At 35.8% G+C, this 10,798-nt stretch overlaps 1 protein-coding gene across 1 annotated transcript in view; it reads left to right on the top strand.

Annotated features, from left to right (window-relative positions):
* Positions 1 to 2,042, top strand: part of LOC107757390 (glutathione peroxidase 7) — a 13,958-nt gene extending 11,916 nt beyond the window's left edge. Inside the window, exon 3 of the mRNA XM_016574850.1 lies at positions 1,461 to 2,042. Coding sequence (XP_016430336.1) covers positions 1,461 to 1,624 — 164 coding nt within the window. The 3' untranslated portion in view covers positions 1,625 to 2,042. The remainder of the gene's footprint in view (positions 1 to 1,460) is intronic.
* Positions 2,043 to 10,798: the final 8,756 nt, after the last annotated feature.

The following is a 10,798-nucleotide window of genomic DNA, read 5'->3' as shown; positions in this document are numbered from 1 at the left end:
ACAACGACGCAGAAGTATAAATGAAAACTGACGCATAGCCTACGGCGTAAAGGCTACGGTGTAGGTCCGACGCAGAAGTATAAATCAGCCTTAAGACGGAGTGAAACACAGACAAATGCGTTTCATTCATTCGTTCATAACCACTCATAACCAACCCCCTCCCCCGCCCCTGCCAACACAGTTTTGCGTAAGGCCCCTAGAAGTCTAGGATCGGCACTACGTCTACGTGCTTGGAATGGGGATTCTACCCATACATATCTATGGGTACAACAATGCGCATGATGCGCTTGACGGTCGTCAAGGATATGCAGAGCGAATGTGGGCAGCCACACCATCGTTTTCGAAAGTCTCAGTTTCAGGCCCTGTCCACACGAACGCGGTTATTTTTAAAACCGCAGCTTTTTCTACGCGGTTAGGCCGTTCGTCCACATGCAAACGCAGCACCAGTTCACTGAAACCGAACATTTTTGAAAACGCCTGCACCAGGTTACTGAAACCGAACATTTTTGAAAACTCCTGCTAGGGTGAAGATTTTCAAAAACTCCGGTTGCAGTGTTATCGTGTAGACAGCGAAACCGGAGTTTTTGGCTTGTGACGTCGGCGCCTGCGCTGTAATCTCCGCCTACTGGAGACTTTTTCAGGCTTCTGATTGGCCAACATGGCTTTACGGTTGAGATTATATCGCCACCTGTTGGTTTGGCATGCTCTTGACAGTGCTTCATAGTATGCATTTGCGTTTTCATGTGGATGGGGATTTTTTTTAAAACGGAAGAAGGAAAAACTCCGTTTATAAAAATACCCATGTACGTGTGGACATGGCCTCAGTCCGTTTACACTGAAACGCAACCCCGGAGTTTTCAAACTAAAACGGGGTCTGCAGCGTTTTCAAAAGTCTCCGTTTTCGAGGGTCGAAAACGCCGGAGTAGTGTAAACGATAGGCGTAACCGTAGCAAACGTTATGCGTTTTAAAACGAAAACGCACTAGTGTGAACGAGGCCTTAGAGAGAACGTTCCAAATAATGTTCAATTTTATCAATTTTGCATGGGAACGTTACTTTTGAATGTTTTTTTGAAATGATGTTTTGAGAATGTTATTAAAGACCAGATAACTTTAAACGAACATTCTATTAACAAAAACCTGAAGAACATGCGTTCATAACTTTGACAGAACCTTGCCAGAAAGTTTCCTGTTTGCTAGGGTTACAGTGGTATCAAAAAGTATTTAAACACTAAAATCACACTTCGAAATGTCTGCATGTCATTGCATTAGATACAAAATATCAAATCAAGTGTTTCCACTCAAGTGCCCACAAACGGTTCATCTGAAATGTCTCATGCTTTTGTGATGTAACAAACAAAGTGCTTGAGGAGGCATTTAATTTTCACACAAGATCACAGTCTAGTGGATTTTTAATTTGACCTGTTGCGCTCTCATCCGTCACACTCTCTTATAATTTCAGAGGCATCTAGGAAAGAGCCGACCTGGAATTTCTGGAAGTACCTCATCGACACTGATGGCAAAGTTGTTGACGCATGGGGTCCTGGCATCTCCGTCAAAGAAATTCGCCCACGGATAGCGGATATGGTTCGCAAGCTGATCATTAAGAGGAAAGAAGAGCTTTAGTCCTTTGAATCTTCTTCAGCTCTGAAAACTGTAGACACTCAGACCTCAGAAACAGATCTCTTTGAAGAAACACATGCTAATTTAGGCCTATTCAAAGCACGAAGTGTGAGATTACACCAGCGCAACCCACTTTAAATGATCCTATATTCTCTCATCCACTTCTTCAACTTTGTTGCATTAGTTTGTTCTCTTTCCACATTTGTAAAGAGAAGCACTGAGAACTTGAGTAATAAAAGACCACTTTTATTAATAAACCATAACAAACACTTTATGCTTAATAACATACCACATGCTATGTCTAATAGAGCTACACAAAATAATGAAACATGAGCAATATGATGAACTGATTCTGGAGTAGAAATGTTTATTTTTATACTCCCGTTATCATTTTTGTTTCTGTGATCTGTCTGAAATCAGTTTTGACCCTGTTATATTTTAGTTTAGTGGCTCCATTAAAAGGTTTTTTCCTAAGTTTTATTTGTTTGTTTATTCACTGAAAACCTAATTAAAAAAATAACTATTTATGAAACTAATTATTATTAAAAATGAATGTTTCTATATTAAAAAATCATAATAAAATTAATATATATATTAATATTTATTCTGAAGAAAATATGAGTGGTGCTTGCCCATGTAAAATTAAAATGGTTATTAAAATTAATGTTTAAATGTTAAGAATTAATAATAAAAAAAATTATATCATTCATCTGAAGAAGACGTGAGTGGTGTTATTAAAGTTATTGTTTACAGTTTTTCTCAGTCGCTTTGGTGCATTTCTCAAATCATCCTTAATATTTGCAAAAAAGTATCAAAACAATTCGTACAAACAGCACCTCACAATGGATTACCTGCAAAAGCCTGTAACTTACTCAAAATATTTTCAAAATCAAAAGTATTTATGTCAATGAACATATCAGTGCCATCAGAATGAAAAGTCCTTGTGTCATTGTTCACAAACAAGATTAATTATTGCAGGTTTGCGTCATATTCTGAGTTTTAATTCATTTTGATGAATACTAAATCTGTTTTTTGTGAGTGGGATGAATTAATGCACATTCACATTTAGTCTAGAACTACATCATGTTCACACAGCGCACACAACTCCTCTGCACTTCTGATTTCTCCCAATATGGGAGACTTGTCAGTCAATAAATGGGAAAACAAAGTAACTGGCGTTACTTTTTTGAAAAAGTAACTCAGATATTTTCTTGTAAATTAAAAAGTAATGCGTTACTTTACTAGTTACTTGAAAAAAGTAATCTGATTACCTAACTCGCGTTACTTGTAATGCGTTACCCCCAACACTGCGTACTGTATGTGGGATATTGATTGAAAGAGACTGGATAGAGACTGAAAAAAAAAAAAACCTTACATTGTCATTGTGATATAGAAAAGGGAAAAGAAATATGGACACAAAGATGAAAATAAAAAATAAGAACGTCCATTGTCAGAATTTGTAACTCTTGTGTTGTCCTCTGTCTATACAGTATATGCTTCCCAGTTGAAGATTCATGAGATGCACCTTTGAGCTATTTCAGAGAACTGGTTTATCATTAGCTGATCTTCATTCTCTTCATTAGTGAAAGTCAAGATTCCCCTGCACAATTTATGGCAAATTTACACAAAGTCTAATAGAAATGTTTAGAAAATATGCTTGACAGGTTTTGACAACTATCAACCATTTTGCATTTAATGACTTATATAATGAACTAAGATGTTTTGAAGGGTAAGACTATTGCACAGAAAACTATATAGTACATTTTGAGCAACATGACATTAGCAGCTGATAATGTAGGAAACCGCAGATAAATGTACATAATCAATTGCATGAATGTACCAAAGCAATCGCAACTTGTTCAAAAGAATGAGAAACTGCTTCATGAGATGCACCTTTGAGCTATTTCAGAGAACTGGTTTATCATTAGCTGATCTTCATTCTCTTCATTAGTGAAAGTCAAGATTCCCCTGCACAATTTATGGCAAATTTACACAAAGTCTAATAGAAATGTTTAGAAAATATGCTTGACAGGTTTTGACAACTATCAACCATTTTGCATTTAATGACTTATATAATGAACTAAGATGTTTTGAAGGGTAAGACTATTGCACAGAAAACTATATAGTACATTTTGAGCAACATGACATTAGCAACTGATAATGTAGGAAACCGCAGATAAATGTACATAATCAATTGCATGAATGTACCAAGGCAATTGCAGCTTGTTCAAAAGAATGAGAAACTGCTTTTATGATGTGCACAAGTGACTAGATGATGTGGAGGTTGTACAAGTAGTTTTGAGAATTTCATTTCTGATCTAAGAAATGCACCAAAGCGACTGAGAAAAACTGTAAATATTAACATTGAATAATAAAAAAATGAATATTTTTGAAACATAAACATTTTCACATATTTTATCCAAAAAGGCTGCAACTTTGTTCTTTTATAGTCAGAAGGTACATTCAAAAGCACAATATTATAAGGTATGTCCTTCAATCGTTTTTGCAGAGGTTTGGAGGACAAAACTTCTTTACAATTCCTATTTACACATTCATGGCATCCTCTAAAGTAAGTGATCACCGTGACTTTGCAGCAACTTTCAAACATTTCATTCAAATGTGCCAGTGTGTGGAAACCAAATAAAGAACAGCAAAAGAACATAATTATGGAGATATAAGTTGAAACACAGTATAATATGTAAATCCTATTTTCGCTTATAATTGCTAACATACAACATAACATTTGAACATATTTAAGTAATTTAGTATCTTTTAGATAATTAGTGTTGCTTGTTAATTCAAGAACAATTACTGTTACACATAATCAGAGTTAAGTGACAGATTAAAAAGTCTAAAACATATTATAAAAGGAAACCAAATTAAGATTACAGGTTTGATGAAATAGAATAGAATGAAACTCGAGGTCATGATGTGCTGTACTTTCTTTAGAATTAGCTAAACACTTACCGTACAGGCTATTATGGACTTGGTTATAATGCCAGACAAATTAAATCAAAGTTAGTAAGATCTCACATTTTCCAAATGTAGGTGTTCAACCACAATCAGCTAGCTTTTATTTCCATGGCTGTTTCCGATCGATCAATTGCGCAACTGATGCATGTTCATCTCTAGAATAGCTGTTTATGTTTACTGTTCATGTTTACTGTTATTCAACGAATTTTCTTGAGCCAACTTCAGTAATTTCAATACTATTTGGGAATATTCAGATTTCTCCAAACAAATTTCGCGTCATGTGCAAATTGTTCACGTCAAGTCACCACGTTAACCAACAGAAAGTTGCTTGGTCTGAAGCGACTTCTGCGTGAGCTGTGCTTCATAACACCTTAAGTCTCTATAATATTCTGGTCTCAAAATATGTAACTAATACATCCTTTTTTCCTCGGACATGTGCTAGCTGTGACATCTAAATTGTTTTCATACTTCCTGCAGATAGATAATGACTGAAAAGTAGGCTGACCAATAGCGAGCAGGCATTGTACCTAATCGACCAATCGTGGTGTGCAAGTAGGCGGAGAACGCTCAAAGCAATGCAAATACACGTATATATTTGTATGAGGACTCTAGAGAGACTGGCAATAGGAAACTAAAGGCAAAACCTGGACATTTCAGGCAATTTAGAAATCCCTGCCAGGAAATGTATGGTCATCAATGTCTGAACATTTAGAAAAGTTATAGCACACATCTCCTAAACAAGCTACACTATTTGATGTATTATTCATGCATTATATTAGTTTAACTCTCAAATCTATGCACAATAGTTGCTATTGATGCTTGATGCAAACACTACTAATGATTTTTGCTCAAAGCAAAGTTAAACCTTGGGAGAAATAAGCTTATTTATTAGAGGGGAGATCAATCTGGGAATTAAACAAATGCAATCATTCAAAGCGCTAACAAATGAATTGTTATGGAACAAAGTAAGCTTTTCAGAAGCTCTTTCTGCTTGTTAAGGGATAGTTCACCCAAAAATGAAAATTCTGTCATCATTTACTCAAATAATAAAAAATATAAATCATATTAATAAAATATTACTAATATAATAATAAATAATACAAAAAGTATAATAATAGAAATGACAATAATATACAACAAAATTACTAAAACTAAAATTAAAATAGAAAAATAAAATTGAATTCAAAATAATAACAAAAACTATAATATTATACTAATGATACTAAAATAAAACGGTTTCAAAAATAATTTCAACGGTTTACACTTCTCTTCTCAATTCACTTCTCTTCTCAATTATATTTTTAATATGTCATATATTTTCAGATTCAAGGTCTGGGGAAAGGGTAAAGCAGTAAAATCTATACATTAAGTAATTTAAACTGTAGAAAAATAAAAACAATTGTATAACTTGAATGCACTAGAAGTTTGGCAAAGCAAATTCAATGCAATTTTAAAACCAGTTTTTGGCGATGACTTTTGTGAAGTCTTGACAGTGCAGTTCTGGTTTGTCTTGATTCTATGAGCAACTTTGAACAATACTGGTCTCATTTGCATCTATTTTTACCTAACTCAGTTCAGTTCTCTTATGAAAGAGCAAATTCTGAGCAATGAAAGCTTCCTGTAGGAACTTATCTCAACCCATTCATTAGTCAGCAGGTCTAACTCAAGCTAACTGGGTTAAATTGTGCAGAATAAGATCAGAGCTTGTAATGATAGATCAGTCTGATTCAGGAAACTGCACATGACTCCATTGAGCAAAATCACTGGATTATTAAAACAACGTGATCTGCTGAGACATTTGCCATCAGGAGCAGCAGCTGTTAAACATTCTCACAGTGAAATCAGAAGATGATGCTGAAGGGTTTGAGCATCACTGAGCTACAGCGTTTCAGGAAGTAAAGCTGACTTAAAGGCAGGGTATGTGATTTTTCAAAAACACTTTAGAAAACTGATTCGGGCCGAATAGCAAAACAAACTTGTAGCCAATCAGCAATAAGGGGCGTGTCTACTCGTGATGTGGAGGAGAGAGCTTTCAGTGCATGGGACGGACACGAGCCGAGTCGAGCGACAGAAAGATAGAGATGGCGGATAAAAAAACAAAAGAGGAAAACGTCTGCAGAACGATAAGGCAAGAAGTAGGACCCGTGTAAAATATTGGATCAGCTTTCCAGTGCTGGAGAGAACTCAAGGAGCGGAGGCCTGCGATCGGACGCCGAGGTTGCTTTGTTTCTTCTCAAGAGGTGCATAACACCGTGTCTACAACAGCTAAAGTCTGCCTACACCGGACGCGATCAAACGACCGTTGAAAACCATTTGAAATGTGTGTCAGCACGGCATAAATTGAACCCGGCAGCAGTTTTCTGTCGGGAATTTTTGCGCCGCGCCGCTCACGTCCGTAGACACGGTGTAACATTGGTTTTGCTTTGTTTCACAGAACTAATCGTTCCCTGGGTTGCGTATGTATATGTGGGGCGGAGCTATCAAAATAGGGGCAAGACCCTTTTGGGGTAGGGGCGTGTTTGTTTTGGTGATTTCAAATATCAACATTGGCTACCAGAAATCGCTTACTCTGCCTTTAAGTGTCTGCATACCTGAGATACCAGAAAGCATTTTGAATTGAACTGAACTGAATGTACTCTGTTGTTCCACTAAGGGGAAGTTTTATACTGTAGAAACATAAAACACAGACATACAGAATACAGAATTCAAAATAGTCCAATAATCTAATATGACAGAATCTACAGCTGTTATATAAACAATCCCTACTACATTAAATAAACTATGTGAAATACAGCAACAATATATACCACAATCATGATATAAACTGTAGTAAATAATAAAGAAAAATAGCACAGTAAGAATAATAGACATCCAAAAAATAAATAATAAATAAGCACAAATGCATAAATAAAGAATAATAGACATAAAAAAATTAAATATAAAAAAAATAAAAAATAAAATGTATATACATAAAGAAAAGAAGAATTATAGACATCCCTAATATAAAGAAAGAAATATAAAATATAAAAATCAATACAAAGTTAAAAATGCATAAATAAATAAATAGATCTCAAGTAATCTTATTTAAAAGTCTTATTGAGGTCGCCACAAATGAGATTCTAAAATGCCATAGTTTGCTAAATCTGGCTCATCTCCCAGAGAGCAACTAATTTTCTTCATGCAGAATATAAGACTGATTATATATAATTTTATGGGCTTGTCTGCTCATCTCATTTGATCTGACCTTATGTCCTCCATCTCATCTTGTATCTCATGTCTCCTCCTCAGCAACAGCGAGCTGAAGAACATCAGATGAATCAGGGTGTTGCAACCTGAGGTGATCTTGAGGCGTCTGTCTCAACTTCCTCAAACAGCGTCAAAGAAAACACATAAAGAAAATAAAAATTTCATTTATTGACATAAACAGAAGAAACGATGTGCTTGATGCTTGAAAACTCCCTGTACTATTATATCAGAACATCTGAGCAGCTGATGACATATAAATACAAAATGCTAAAGAATGCATCATTTAACCATATAAATGACCAGCTATATCAAACACATCTCTATAAATCACATCAGGCTTGCATAGTGGATATTTCAAACGCTTCTGTGTGGAAAGTGCAGTAAAGTGCAGAGGAAAGTTTGAGACGTGTTTGATCACAGCAGACAGAGAAGCTGCACATCCCGTAACCGGATTACGACTCTTCACTGTCGATTGTGAAGCTGCTTTCATTTCCAAACCTTCAAAGCAAACGCTTCACAACCTGCTAAACAGATCAGGCTCAAGGAGGCTCTTTTATAAATGATTCAAAGAAATATTACCTCTTAAACTTTCAAGGTAGACTCAAGAGAGTCTGTTTGTGTCCATTTTCTACTCTAAATTCTATTCTAGAATTCATACTACACAATATCTATTTTATTTTACTTTTATTTAGAATTCATGGCATAAATGACCAAAGATTATAGTTTTTCATTTTTCGTTCGCTTTTATTAAGTTGGCTTGAAAAAGCCAATTTACTGAAATCCTATTTAAACAACTTCTTCTTCTTCTTCTTCTTCTGAGACCACATTTTAAAGTGTATCTCCTCCTAGACCTTTAAAGCTACAACCACCAAACTCGGCCCAGACCTTCAGACTGGTCTGACTTGGGTTGCTATATCTTTTCTAACTGATCTGGCTTACGGTTTTCGTAAACCAGACTATCAAAACCACCTAAAATCCCATAATCTTTCATTGAGGGGGTCAAAACTTTTGTACGATGAATCTTATGGTGTATTTATTGCTATAGCAAAGCTTAACAACTCCTTACTGAAAAAAAAGAAAAAAAAAACTGCTAAAACCAGCCTAAGCTAATTGGCTGCTTTGGCTGGTCTCCCAAGCTGGTTTTAAAGTGGTTTTGGCCACTTTTTTAGCAGGTCAGGCTGGTCTTAACAGGTTTTCAGCTCGTTTTTTTTTACTGAATCAACTGGTTTTAGCTAGTTTTAGCTGGATTAGCATAGAAACATGATAACAACATGCTAGTAACTTGCTAATCATGCTAGAAACATGTTAACAAAATGCTATTAACTTGCTAATCATGCTATCAACATGCTAGTAACATACTAAACTTATTAATCATGCTAACACCATGTTAGTAACATGCCAATCATGCTAGAAACATGCTAGCAACTGGTTAAACATGCTAGAAACATGCTAATCATGCTAGAATAATGCTAGTAGCAAGCTAATCATGCTAGAATCATACTAGCAACATGCTAGTAAACTTGCTAATCATGCTAACAAAATGCTAACTCCATGCTAGTACCATGCTAATCATGCTAGAAACATGCTAGCAAATTAGTAAACATGGTAGAAACATGCTAGCATCATGCTAGTAACATTCTTATCATGCTAAAATCATGCTAGTAACATGCTAATCATGTTAGAAACATGCTAGCAAATTAGTAAACATGGTAGAAACATGCTAGCATCATGCTAGTAACATGCTTATCATGCTAAAATCATGCTAGTAACATGCTAATCATGCTAGAATCATTATTGCAACATACTAATAACTTGTTAATCATGCTAACAAAATGCTAACACCATGCTAGTAACATGATAGCAACTTGATAAACATGCTAGCATCATGCTAGTAACATGTTAATCATGCTATTAACTTGCTAATCATGTTAACAACATGCTATTAACATGCTAATTATGCTAGAATCATTCTTGCAACATACTAATAACTTGCTAATCATGCTAACAAAATTTTAACACCATGCTAGTAACAACGGCAATCATGTTAACAACATGCTAGTAACATGCTAATCATGCTAGAAACATGCTAGTAACTTGGTAATCATGCAAACAAAATGCCAAGTCAAGTCACCTTTATTTATATAGCGCTTTTAACAATACAGATGTCTGTCTGCTTCCTGACCTGGGCCCCAGTTAGTCAAGTACAAACTCTAAGACTATGTGCCATATTTCTAGAGAGAAGAGCGGCACCACCCCAGGAGGGATGAAGACCATCTCTTTTCAACAGGTCAGGTCTGCCCCAAAAACTCGTCCAATTGTCTATGAAACCTATGTTATTCTGCGGGCACCACTTAGACATCCAGCCATTGAGTGACGACAGTCTGCTATGTATCTCGTCACCACGGTAAGCAGGGAGGGGACCAGAGCATATTACAGTGTCTGACATCGTGCTTGCAAGTTCACACACCTCTTTAATGTTATTTTTAGTGATCTCCAACTGGCGAATTCGAACATCATTAGCGCCGGCGTGAATAACAACCTTACTATATTTACGTTTAGCATTAGCCAGCACTTTTAAATTTGCCAAGATGTCAGGCGCTCTGGCTCCCGGTAAACATTGGACTATGGTGGCTGGTGTCTCTATTTTCACGTTCCGTACAATAGAATCGCCAATAACTAGAGCACTTTGATCAGGTTTCACACTAACACCATGCTAGTAACATGCTAATCATGTTAACAACATGTTAGTAACATGCTAATCATGTTAGAAACATGCTACTAAACTGCGAATCATGCTAACAAAATGTTAACATCATGCTAGTAACATGCTAATCATGCTAGCAAAATGTTAGTAACTTGCTAATTATGCTAACAACATGTTAGTAACATGCTAATCATGCTAGAAACATGCTAGTAACTTGCTAATCATGCTAGCAACATGCTAACCATGTTAGAAAC

The sequence above is a fragment of the Sinocyclocheilus rhinocerous genome, unplaced genomic scaffold, assembly GCF_001515625.1.
Source record: "Sinocyclocheilus rhinocerous isolate Xijiao unplaced genomic scaffold, SAMN03320098_v1.1 scaffold3248, whole genome shotgun sequence".
Classification (NCBI taxonomy): Eukaryota; Metazoa; Chordata; class Actinopteri; order Cypriniformes; family Cyprinidae; genus Sinocyclocheilus; species Sinocyclocheilus rhinocerous.
This window is presented reverse-complemented; position numbering and strand designations above follow the sequence as displayed.